The 13786-nt window shown below is 35.3% G+C and overlaps 1 protein-coding gene across 1 annotated transcript in view; it reads right to left on the bottom strand.

The window, feature by feature from the left end:
- The window catches only part of LOC149807627 (thioredoxin-like), a 34361-nt gene that overhangs the window by 8148 nt on the left and 12427 nt on the right, over window positions 1–13786 (bottom strand). Inside the window, exons 2-4 of the mRNA XM_089968955.1 lie at window positions 9777–9881; window positions 2571–2630; window positions 1624–1689 (exon numbers count right to left, since the gene is read on the bottom strand). Of these exons, the coding sequence (XP_089825081.1) occupies window positions 1624–1689; window positions 2571–2630; window positions 9777–9881 (231 nt within the window). The remainder of the gene's footprint in view (window positions 1–1623; window positions 1690–2570; window positions 2631–9776; window positions 9882–13786) is intronic.

The following is a 13786-nucleotide window of genomic DNA, read 5'->3' as shown; positions in this document are numbered from 1 at the left end:
TCATATGGAGGTTTCTCTTAGTAGCAAATAAAGTTGGAGGGTTAGGGACTGATATGTCAAGATGGCATATAATGCAGAGGTGATCTGATGCAAGTTTGTGGGATACCAGGGAGGAACTAGAATATTATCATCAGGTCTATAAAGAATCCAGTCTAAAATGTGACCATGTTTATGGGTGGGTTGGTTAACTGACTGTTTGAGGTTGAAAACATTAATGGAATCTAGGAGTTTTGATGTGTTTGGGTTTCCGTACAGTCAAAGTGAAAAGTGAAATCTCAAAGAATAATCAGGTTGCCACTTATCGAATTTCCATACTCCAGGAGATATGGAAACTGCTCAAAAAAGAGAGATTCAGTCAGCTTGTTTTTTTCTACTAGGAGGAAGGTGGTATAGGCAGAAAAAATGGACTGACCTTTGTTCCAATGTAAGTGTGGTTTGGACTAGTTCAAACGATGTGTGGTAGAAACTGAAAGTTGTGGTGTGATTAAGACGTTTGATCATGGATTTCTTTGTGATGACAGCAATTCCACCTCTGCGAGAGTGGCAGGGGAACGACTTAATGGAGTAACCGGTGGGTCTTAGATCCGCACACTTGGGCTCATCGCCTGATGTTTTTTGCCATGTTTCTGTCAGGAAAAATATGTTGATATTCTGATTGTTGATAAAATTAACTATTTCTGTGTGCTTTTCTGGTGGTCTGACTGATTGGGCATTGAATAATTCAATACGCAGAGGTATCTCTTGGATAGCAGACACAAAGGTTGACAATTAAATAGGGATTTGAATTAGGTTATCTGAATTAATGGTCAAATTTTTAAATTGGTGAGCCAAAATGGGCACAGGGGAAATAACTGGAATTCTTTGTCCTGTTCTATGCCAGCCAGCTTTGAAACAACGTTTCTTTTTTCACTTCCGTTTACATTTAAGTAATGATGAATGTAGTCCCAGTTCGTTTAGTCTAGAGCACAATGTAGTGTGGAGAGCCAAGGAGTGGTCATTTAAAGCAATTAATGAGGGTCCATCATAGCATAAACGGGTGGACTGGTGAGTATCATGTGATGGTGGTAAGTTCAACAACAAAGGAAGTTGTAGCAGTGGAGCAAGGCAGCTGAGAAAAAGTCTAATGGTTCTCGTTTCCAAAACAAGGAGATGAAAAAACACATACGAACTGAACAGCCAATGCATGATGAACACAAAAACGTAGACAAAGACAAGCAACATGCACATATATCATGAAAAACGGCACAAAAAAACTGTGCAGCTTCAACCCAGTTAAGTGATAGCGGCCATCTTGTACAATAACAGCCAATATTTTCAATTTCAGTCACATTCATTCTTCGTTCATTTCTCATAAACAGCAATGATGGAAAACATAAAATATTGAACTGTGATCCTATCTTAATGATAGCACCACAAATGTGGTTTCTAATGATGATATGCAAGTATAAAAGTTTCTAAAGAGTGGAAGACGAAAATGTGACAAATGGAAACACGTATACAATGTCCCTCACTTTTTTTTTAAAAAAAGGGCAGGGAACAATATTAATGCCCAGCATTAATTATCTAAACAATGAAGACCCTTCCATATGTGGCTGGCGATAATTAGTCATATCCTGCACATACCTTATTTCCATTTTTATAAAACTGGAAGGTTGGCATGGCATTTATTTTGCAAGCAGCAGCAGTTTCCTGCAACAGAATTAAAAACTAGTCAAAGTTTCGTATTTAATGAGTACATCTGTATTTCAAAGACTGAGATTATGTAACACATGTATTAAGTAAATATCAACTATGTGTAAATAATGTTGAATGGACTTTTCTCATTTATCAAACTTTGTGTATGTCCTTGATTCATGCACCATGTTTCTCACAACCTTATATGCTTGTCACAGGTCAAGTGACATTTTTTGAGAGAGAGGCATGGTAAACAAATTCTTGTTTCATATCTTTCTTTGGAAATCCATGATCAGAGCTTGTACTTGTGGTCAGATGTAATTCTAGAAGAGTTATCTAAATTATTCACTGGAATTACAAAGTGCTCATTGGTTTTCTGGACTAAAACACTATTTTGAGATTATTGACAACTCATCCAAAAACATTCTGGATTACATCACTGTGGTACGTCATAACATTCAAGATTAATGGAGTTAATCTTGAACATACTGTACTTTTGTAATTGTGTATGGATATTTAGGATTATCTAGGATGCAATTCACAATACTGTAAGTTCCTATTAAATATTCACTTTGTAACTAAAAGAAATAAATGTTAATTGTACTAAAATTTGGATGCTTTCTTTCTCATACATATTTTAAGATCATGGAGTCAAAACAAGCTTTTTCTAAATATTTTTAAGATTTAAAATTATTAAACATTTTAAAGAAGAATGTACCTTGACCTACTGACTGATATATCTGTGCCACCAGCAATCAAAGTGTCAAGTAAATGAGACTGATTCAAGTCTGCCAGTTCCAATAATCGAGTTCTAACTTTGTTACCTGTTGCAATATCAATATGCACAACGCCAACAGATTCTGAAGCAGTTACCAAAGTCTTTAATTGATACTCACTTCATTTTCATCCACATCAACTTTGATGAAACACACATCTTTCATTTCTTCTGCCAGTTGCTGTCAAAGAAATATAAGGAAGCAGATTGACATTGCAAGCTCGATTTAGAAACAAACAATTTGTTAAACTCAGCCACTATACCCCTGGCCACTAGAGGTGAAATGATTCATCGACATAATGATGCATCAATGCTTTTGTTGTAACAATACACATATCAATACAAGTGATGGAAAACTGATACAAAATGATAGTGTTTATGCATGTAATTTTAGTCTTCAGCTGTCATTAAAAAGTGTTATTCTTTACAATGAGAATTCATCGGAGACAGCTGTTGCAGGTACATGCACTTATTTTTGTTTGTTAAAACAAAGAGGATTTGTCAACACCCACTCACCATCTACAAATTAACACCATGTGACATGGTTCATAATATTGCCATCTCCCCCTGCCACAATTCCATGGTAATTATTTTATTGCAACAGCCTGTTTGGCATAAAGCAGTCTGAGTTTCATTGTATCCTTGCCGCTCTATTTTTTATATCTGGATATTCATGTTGGCATATAGGGTCAGAGCCAAGAAAAGTTGAAATTCGCCAAAAACATGCAGTGTCAGCATAGGGTACCACACTAGCAAACTGGAGCACTCTTACATTGAGCCATACCTGCATGAAATCAATAAGATGATTTAATTTCTCAGAAATTGTGAATATAACATTCTGAATGTCTTTAATCTGTTGGTAGGTGAGACAAAACTATAATGTTGATGAAATTTGATCTGGAACTCGCTATTTGCATTTCTAGTCAAGTGGTCGTTAAACTAAATTTTACTGACAAATTATGCCCCAGGAAAAGCACCATTTCGTAATTTGAACCAGCAAAGAAGTTTTACAAACATGCATGTTTAAAATACAGGCTACCTAGAAAACCCCAAATGTTTAATTCCCTGTGTGGTTCATCTTCAGATGACGATTTTGTTTGGCAAATACTGGCTAATGATAGTTATCATGACAATAATTTTTAAGTTAAGAAGCATATCAGATTAATGGAGCTGGTCAGAGTGTAACGGAAATACCAGTGGGTAATTTTGAGCTTGAAATTTATGTTAAATACAAGTCCAATGTATTTTCTGGATGGACAAAAGTAGATCATGCCAGTCAATCACCCTTTCAGCAAATGTAGAAAAGGCAGAATGCCAAGACAAATTAAAATTCAATTTAAAAGTAGAATCCCCTCGAGTACCTGACATAGTCCAGGTACTATATTAAAATTTTAGAAACCGACCTTCTAATATTTTATCTTGTAAACATTTATAACCTTCCAGATTGAAATTTTCCATTAGATAATAGTTTTTATTAGAAAATGCTATGTGTGACCCGAGGTCAAAAAGAATACTATATAATCATGTTATTGGAAAAATTATTCATTCATGCTTTAAGATCTATCAGAATCAATTTTATTATTGTTGTGTCCAGTACTTCATATGGGCTGGAAACTATTTCTTCCAATTATTCAATCCAAGCGATTTTTCATGGAAATAGTGTTCATAAAAAATAGGATACTTGGCCAAAGACATTCACTGGGATTTATAGTGAATTCAAACCTAGTTTTATATTACTGTTTCAATAAAAGTGTTGGTACAACACCATGACACAGGCCCAGACACATCAACACTTTCAGAGCTGGATATAATTTGGATTTCCACTTAAGTTTAATTAGAACTTTTATTATTAGGGCTTGTGTCTGTAATTCGTGGATAACTACCTGACGTTTATTTACTACACTTTCACTTTGTATTTTAGGGAAATAATTATTTGTTGAATTTTACAAATCTTGTCGCTTTTCACTCTTTTTTGTTATTTATTTTAAGAGTATAGACTCACAACAAGATATTTTGATCCAAATACCTCTGTCTGGTGGCTAAAGTGAGTCCTGTATCTGATCAATCTGATTAAAATTAGATCTACAATCTACATGAAGATCTGACGATGACCATTTAAGGGTCATGTTCTGGTGACCTTTGAATTAAGCCACTGGAAATACAGATTTAAAAAATCTGAACATGAATCAAATCATTCAGTACACATTCATGCTTTTCATCCACACTGCTCAGTCTCCAAAGACAAAGTTATAGGACTTCATCTGATTAGTTGATAAAATAAGCAATTATGGAAATAACATGTTATCAGAACATCACCTCAAGCGGTTTCTGTCAGATCTTAATGTAGGACAGCAGAGATCTGATTTTAATCAGATTGGTATCTGATTAGATGGAGCAGATTTCATGGCATAATACAAATCACTGACAACTGTAGTTTGTTCGAAAGTATTGTTATTGTCTTGTCATATCAATAGGTGCTAAGGATATGTCCGTCTGTAATTTGCATACTGAATATACAACCAGTAAATCGGTTAGAGTGTCCACCTCGGATGTGGAGGTCGTGGGTTCGAACCCTGGCCTAGTCATACGAATGACTTATAAAAATGGTACTAGCAGCTGCCTCGTCTGGCACTCAATATTAAGAGGTTAGTGTTAGGACTGGTCAGCTTGGTGTCAGGATAATGTGACTAGGTGGGACATGATGCTACATGTCTGAGGCATGATGCCTCAGTGCTAGACATCACTATAAACTGTCACACTGCAGACGTAGTGATAAGACAAAAACTGTTAAAGCTACATTAACAATCCAAAGCACACACACAGAGCCAGTAAATCACATAAAAAGGCACCACTTACCACTGACAGACCTAAAGATGGAAAGACCATCAATTTAATGTGTTGTATCATAGACAGTGTATCGTGAGTCACACTGATATGCCGCACTGGTGTATCTTTTCACCCCTATTGGCCACCTATCAAATTCACATAAATATATGCTTCATATATTTTATGAAGAAATGTTGAATTATATCATGGTTGTCATATCTTAATATACAGTTAGGCTGACATTATTTTTCATTTTTCCACACACCATGGTGGTGCAGTTAATCGCCGTCATACTAATGGTATAAGGGCAAATGCATACAAATCCCCACTGCAAAACAGCAGGCACTTATTGTACAATTCCAATGCAGAAGGGGACTGGTAGATATTATGGATTGATATCTTGCACAGCCAATGCACAAAGACCACTCCTCAGAAGAGAGAGATGTCAGAGTGATTAACAACCATACATCAATTGAAGAATCAATTATCTTTCATGCAGATTAGATATTAGGATAATAAGTGCCATGCATATGTTATCCATTTCTGTTAAGAAAAGATTAATCTGCTTCTATGTGATGCTTCTATTTTCAGCTGAAAAAAAATGTGTGTGCATTTCTGATTCAGTATGAACAAAGTAGCCCAAGAATTCATGATTCAAGATGCCAATGGGTACCCAGGTACCTGCTCATTGATAATAACCTGGCCAACCAGGTACTTCTTTAAAACAAAGTTCAGATCGAGACACAAAATAACTATTACAGTTTGAGGCTCGTATCCTTGCTTACAATTTACTAGTCATAATATACTATATAATAATACAAGGGAGGACACTTCTCTCCTTTCTTGTACGACCTATTTAAGAATCAATGCAGATATTTCAAGCTAGATTTCGTGCAGTGTAATGAATTTGGTAATGATGCTTAGCTCAGGCATTCAACTTTGTATGCCTGTCCAAAGTTTGGCTTACTATCATACCTTTAATGAATGCCAGACCATTTTCCCTCTACCACTTGACACTGCCATGCCATAATCGTGCCCACTTTATATACAAGTGCAACTCACTGAATGGACTACTGCCCTCTCACTGTCCAAAGGAAAATGACATACTAAACCTATTTACAACTTATTTTTGTATTATTATATAGTACATATGTGATTGATCGTTAAAATGGAAACAATGATATGAGCCACTGTGTTCATTATTAGGCCACCATTTACTTTACTTTTATTTCTATTTATAGTATCACCATGAAACAGTTCTAAGAAAATAGATGGGTTTCTTGAATGTGAAACCACATCACAGATTCATTCTATTTTGATATCACGTGTAGCATACCAGTCTAACTTGAAAATACATGGTGCCAGATAACCTAATAAACAGGCTTTATTGATGTGACTGATGGATGTTATATGACTGAAAATTGTTAGAGAAGAGAAAAAAATTTAAACTGAAAAAACATGTTGCATCCAGAAAAGGGCAAATCAAAAGCACTGTAAAATTCCTGAAATAAGAATTCAACAGTGATGTAATACAAGAGTCATTATTTGTGGACTTCACGACTGTTTGCAAAAGTTAATGTAGACTAGTTAAGTGAGTGTTATGCATAGATAATTTATCAATTTCTTTTGTGTTTATACTCTTGTACTAACTACTAATCCACATGGATTTAGCTTATTGGTGACAAAAAATTTAACTGCAGATCCAGGAAAGTAGCAAAAATAAATATAAACTTTTCACAGGTTTTCTGTAATTATGGCATGCAATATATAGTCTGCTCTTCCTATGCTCAGATTATGCTTTTTGCCACTTATATTAGTAATAATTTTGCTTATGCCTCTCTTGGGGGTTGGCATGTGTGAACCCACAACAAAGCAGTTCAGGTTCTCATTTAATAAATTTCCCTTTAATTGGGTACCTGATCATTACCCCACAGAACTTTCCTTAAATCTGACATCTCTATTCATGATCTGTGTGAAAAGCAGATCAGTGACTTTTGGACTTGTGATAGAACAGTTAGGATTATTTGGGATTTAATTCAGAAAACTAAGTTTTTAATAAAAGTTCACTTTGAAACTTGGAGCGGTGGTTCCCAACCTACCTACTGCAGTGTTAATACAAAGGGTCAGAGAATTCACTGGCCTACAAGTACAAACTGGCATATGAAGGTCTGCACATTTTTAGTGTTAATACAAAGGGTCAGAGAATTCACAGGCCTACAAGTACAAAAATGGCATATGGAGGTCTGCACATTTTTAGTGTTAATACAAAGGGTCAGAGAATTCACAGGCCTACAAGTACAACAACTGGCACATGGAGGTCTGCACATTTTTAGTGTTAATACAATGGGTCAGAGAATTCACAGGCCTACAAGTACAAAAATGGCATATGGAGGTCTGCACATTTTTAGTGTTAATACAAAGGGTCAGAGAATTCACAGGCCTACAAGTACAAAAACTGTCATATGGAGGTCTGCACATTTTTAAAAATTAAGTATGGGTCTTCGCACTCAAAAACATTGGGAACCAATGACTTAGAGAAATAAATTTATTTGCTGATTTTGCGAAACTTGATTTCACATCTTTTACTTAATTCAAGACAATATAGAGTAGTAACAACAATTAGCCAAATTTGATGATGGCCTAAATGTGATAACATGCAATGTTAAGTATCTATAAATTTATTATGTTGTGCATAAACTTTGATATTTACATTTGCTGGGTTCATCACGATCTTTTAGTGATCAAACATGATGGGTGTGTGTGTGTGTACACAGGACTGTCAGCTACTTGCAGACTGGTACAAATTAATTCAAACCCATGTTTTGCTGATGAACAGTAGCTAATTCTAATCATTTCATTATCATATTTACCTGTCAGATACAAAGAATCTTAAAAATTAGTCTCTCAGGGTCCACGAGATTCATTTGTCTATTCAATGTTTACGACATGTTCAGCATGTCCATTTCCAGTTGTTACTATGCTACAGAGGGATGGATAAGAGGCTATAATATAATCCATTTATGATTTATTTGAAAAGTTACAAAAAAGAGCATTGTTTACGAAATATACTATGAGAAATACAAAAGTTATATCTGTTTTGTTTATTTATATGACTAGATAACAATTATTATTTATTAGATGGAAATAGTCAATTTTATATGCACAGGCAGCCAGCAAAACCAATTTGCTCCAAGCCAGACTGATTTGCATATGACCTCTATTGTGACAATGATAAACAGAGATCAGCTGTGTGAGGTGAGGTGGGGACTTGGAGTAGGTGTGTTACAAAGTTGGTAGGTGAATCCTACAAAAATTCCTATTAACTTTGAATTAATTTAAAAAGAAAACTAGGAAAATAAGAAAAATTACATGTTTATCCTTTTGGAGAATTTATATATATTTTCACCGAGTTGATCATTGATTGCATGACTGCCATTTATGTGATTTAAGTCTTTTCTCAGTGAGGCATGTATCTGTTGAGTTTATTCTCATCTTGTTTCTGTACAAGTTTATCATTTTATCTTAAGCCATAACAAATGAGTGTAAAAGGTTATTTCCCCAGAATTCACTCTAAGACTGAAATATCTATTTGATTTAATGATAAATATTACTGAATCAATTTGTATTGAATTTGAGTGTCATTCACTCTGTATTGTTCAAATACATAAAATTCCAAAACAAGGCAAGGGTAAAGTCTCATATTGAGACTGGTACTATGTTATATGATTCTACATGATCTGTGATTCTTGACATTAGAATCTTTTTTTAAAATCTTATCATTTGTATTGTTGATACAAGTGTAATGAATTTATTCCAAATAAATCAATGCAACAAAGAAATTGTCTTTTTGGACTGCAAAACAAAATAAGTGTGGAGGGTTCAAACTCAATCCATTTGATATGGGAAAACGGCATTATGCTACCTTTGACTGTTATATAAAAAGGAAAATCTTCGAGCTAAACATTGGTGCTAAAGCTGTTACTCTATATGCAAACTATTGATATCAAATTCAATACCAATTCTTAAACAGGTCATTGGAGAAATGGGAAAAATTTCCATCTTTGTGTTATTATATATGATACTTATGTAATTTATAGGCATAAGTAAGCAACAGTAGGAGCCCCAAATCAAAGTCAGCAGGGATACAATTACAATTGCAGCAGATTAGAAAAAGAAGTTGGTTTTATGACCAACTTTCATGCTGAGACAGTTTCACAACTTTGAAATGCATTTAGCTTCTTGATTCACAAATATTGACACCCATGTTTCTCTTGAACATGGGTAGATATTACTTGTAAAAACTTGTATATACCACTGTAGCTAAATCGCTACATATGGCTTTAGTTATATTCCATCTCCCAGTTGCATATTGAGTATAAATATTACAATGGCACAAGTATACACTAACAAATTACACATATATGACAACTAACTGAAGAAGTACTGTTTATTTTCAATCTTTTGTTAAAACCCAAACCAGACACGAAATTTTGATTCTTACTTCAAATACGGGGGCAATCCTCTGACATGGGCCACACCAAGCTGCTGTGAAGTCCACTACCACCAACTTGTTACCACTCCCATTCACTATGCTTTGAAACTCGCCCTGAAATAAAAAGTATATGTACAAATGCACAGAAAAATCACTGATTATAACTGTACAGGTGTGTAGTATACTCATGTTTGGGATAAATGTTCAAAGTTAGGACATGGTAGAAAAAAATAATTTATGCTCCATGTCTGGACCTGTGGCAATTTATGTCAATCGCAGATCAGGATTTTTTTCTCTTAGGATGGTTTGATTTAAAAGGGGGTGGTTTAATTTGCTTTACCTGGCAATATTTTTCTGCTGTTCACATTTAAATTTTTTATAAACATACACTATTACAGGAACTACAAAATAAGTTAGTAAGTGAGGCTATCATGAGCCAGCTATTCAAATGCACTATTTGGTTAACTGCTCTGGAGCCTAAGTGGTTAGTGTCCACCTCAGATGTGGGAGGTTGCAGGTTTGAACCCCAGCTGAGTCATACCATCGACTTACAAAGAGGTTAGTGTCAGGACTGGTCAGTCTGGAGTCGAGATAATGTGACTGTGTGGAACATGATGCTACATGTCTGCGGCATGATGCCCCAGTGCTAGACATCACTAAAAACTGCCGCACTGCTGACATTGTAGTGATATGACTGAAAAAAATCCAAATCACACACACACACAGAGGCATCATTTGGAAATCTCTCTACCTATTGCCTAGCCTCAAACTCAATAAATCTGAGCCATAAGCTTCATTTGCATTACACGATAGTCTATACAGTGTGACCCCGCTATAACACAGTAGTTTGGAGCCATAAAACCCAACCGTGTTATAGACCGAACTGTGTTATAAGCAACCAGGTCTGTTAGCTGAAGAAAATAATGCGTGTACCCAAAATAAACTGAGTGTGTGTGTGTAGGTAATAAATGCTGGCGGTACAATATGTGCTTCATTGGCGCAGTTACCATCTTAAATTGATGCATATTAAATGAGAAATATACCTGTAGTGAAAACAGAAAAGACATGTATAATAGTTAAATTTATTTAGAGATTTGGTACATATATATAAATACTATTTATATATATACATGTCTAATGTATAGCATGAATAGTATCAACACCATGTACTCACCCGCGAACCTCATCATATACACTGAATCCACAATACAAGCGATTCCATCGAAAATATGCACACACGAAGTTAATAAAATATTCAATAATTTTGTCAGAAGTCATACTGGTCTGAATTCAGTGGAAAAACAGCAGAATCATGTAACAAACGATGAAGCATATTTACTTTTCAGTATGACCCAAGTTGTAAAAGTTAGTTTGCATTTTAAGCCGCTGTTGGTAGCGTTCGTAAGCATATACTTTTTCCCTACTAAAAGGAAGCTTTCACGGCACAGTTAACGTGTTCCATCCAGTCGCGCTGGAAAATGCAAAAATCCATCAGATTCCATCACTTTTATTTAAGTTTGGTACTGACTTCCTTTGATGAAGGGTGTATGTGTTACTGAAGTCACCTCTAAAGGACAGCTTGGGAGAACCAAACAAATGTCCATTTCTTATTGCGGTGGCAACATCAAATAACTGTACTGCATGATTGAGACTGATCTTTTCCATTTGCTTAGTATGTTTTCATACCAATCAGTGCTTCAAAGATAATCTGTTTCCTTTGAAATTTCAGCTAACTATTTTATCTGGGTACATTTGTAAAAAGGAATTAGCTGTTGTTTGGACTATTCTAGTTACTGTCCCTCCATGCCTATTGAATAAACCAATAAGTAAGATGTAGTTTCCTTTTTTTTTTCTTTTACATTTGTGGTAGCAGTGTGATGCTGCCTTCCACGCATGTGTCTGAAAATTAACAAAGGGTCAATGGACGATAGAGATGCAGGTGTTCTGATGACAGGGATTATTACAAAAAATGTGAGTGTTCTGAAGGATTTAATTCTGAGTGAAAAGAAGAGGAATTTTACTTACCACCATCCACATACAAATGTCAGTCTTTGTAGACATATTAAGTATTAGCGAGCGGCCGAAAATCAGATGAAAGATAGATTACGAGATAATACCTCTTCTGGTTGATCTCCATTACCAGAAATGTCAACAACAAAAAAGCAGATATTTCATAACATACAGTACTCATGCTAGATGTCAAAATAAGCTGATTATAATATAACAATGCACTGTTTAGATGGTTTGTCAATATGAACAAAAAATTTGTTTATGTAACAATAGATAAATTTCAGTGCATTTTATATCCAGTTTGCAGCTTTCTTTCATGGGGGCCTCTGAATTTCTGGTCTCCAAACCAATGGCTGTATCTAAAAGTTTAAACAGCCAACATTGCCAATAAAAAAATCACCTTATGGTATGTTTTGCAGCCAATTAGGAAAAACAATCCAATATTGCGACATTGGCAAAGACCTACAAGATCACAGAATAAACTTTTTATGCGTTAGTTTTTGTACTTTTAAGAAGAATAAAAATACTTTTTCATGTACGAGAAAAGTACATATAAAATTTCAGGAGCCATGCCAATATTGTCTTGTATTATTCATACATGATTTCTTCCCCAAAATAATAATAAAGTTTTTACGTTTTTTTCCGTACTTTTAAGAAAGATTTTTTTTTGTGTACAAGAAAAATACATGTATATGAAATTTCGAGAGCCACACCATAACTGTGTTATAACAGAGCACGCTATAGTGGGGTGATACTGTATTAATACAACCCCAGCAGCAGTAGATCTGTTTATGGTAGTTTGATAATACAAATTGTAAAATCAAGTACAGTGAGATGAAATATAAAACAAAAGGATCAAATTCTGTAAAATATTTATAAAATAACAGATAAAGGTAACATGTAAAATCCTCAAGACAAGACTCTGATATGCAAAAGCTAAGTATATGTCTGATATGTATGTAAAGTCATGCTGACTGTCACAGAATGGTGTAAATGTTGTTCATTAAATACATGTACTCGGGTTTCGTTTCTTTTCGCTGTACAACGATACCCAAGGGTGATTATATATATGGTCTATTTTATTTCGAAATTGTGAGTATGATTTGTCCTATGCCACACGTGCAAGGTGCTTTCGATACAGCAAAACGAAAAGTCTAAAGGTATAAATACGTTACTGCATGTAAAGGGTCTTTACAATACTAATGGTTTTGTCAGCAAGCGGCCTGCTTAAAGGATTCGCACAACTCCAGCTGTAGGGCTGTTCTGAGGGTAGGAATATCCGGGGGTGTCCGGTGTTGTCTGAGGGTAGGAATATCCGGGGTGTCTGGTGTTGTCTGAGGGTAGGAATATCTGGGGTGTCCAGTGTTGTCTGAGTGTTGTCCGTTTGTCCGGAGCGTTTAAGGTGCCGGAGTGTCTAATGTCTAGTGTCCGGAGTATCTAATGTCAAGAGTGACTAAGGTGACCCAGCTGTAGAGCCGTCAAAGGACCAGGGTGTCCGGAGGGTCTAATATCTGGAGTGTCAGGAGGGTCTACTGTTCCGAGTGATCATAGTATTCCGAGGGTCCGGAGTCTGTGGCAGTTGTGAAATTGATTCGTAGGAGCTGTGGAGCGGATATGGTGCACGGGTAACGGAGTGTATCCCCATACATGTATTTTATTAGCTGTATGCTAATTTTGGGTTAGTAAGACCCAGTGTATCATTCAGGACTGGAAAGATAGATGGTATATCCGTTCTTGTGTTTAGCAACATAATTTCGCTACCTGAGCGAATACATTTTTACTATGAGTAAAAAGCTTACATCGTTTACTATTTGAGTGAACTATATTCATCTTTCCATTATTGAATCATTTGTGAATCATTTATCCTGTGGGTTTTTTTGTGTTACCGAACTAATTTATTCGTATTTTTATTTCCATCTGTGCGTTTTATGTTAAATAAATCCAATATTTGGATTATAAATATGCACACATCTCCATAATCTACTGCTCATATAAATCACCACATTGAA

Source organism: Sinohyriopsis cumingii, chromosome 1, assembly GCF_028554795.1.
Source record: "Sinohyriopsis cumingii isolate HCF-2022 chromosome 1, ASM2855479v2, whole genome shotgun sequence".
NCBI classification, from domain to species: Eukaryota; Metazoa; Mollusca; class Bivalvia; order Unionida; family Unionidae; genus Sinohyriopsis; species Sinohyriopsis cumingii.
The sequence above is the reverse complement of the archived record's forward strand: the minus strand, read 5'-3'. Positions and strand labels throughout refer to the sequence as shown.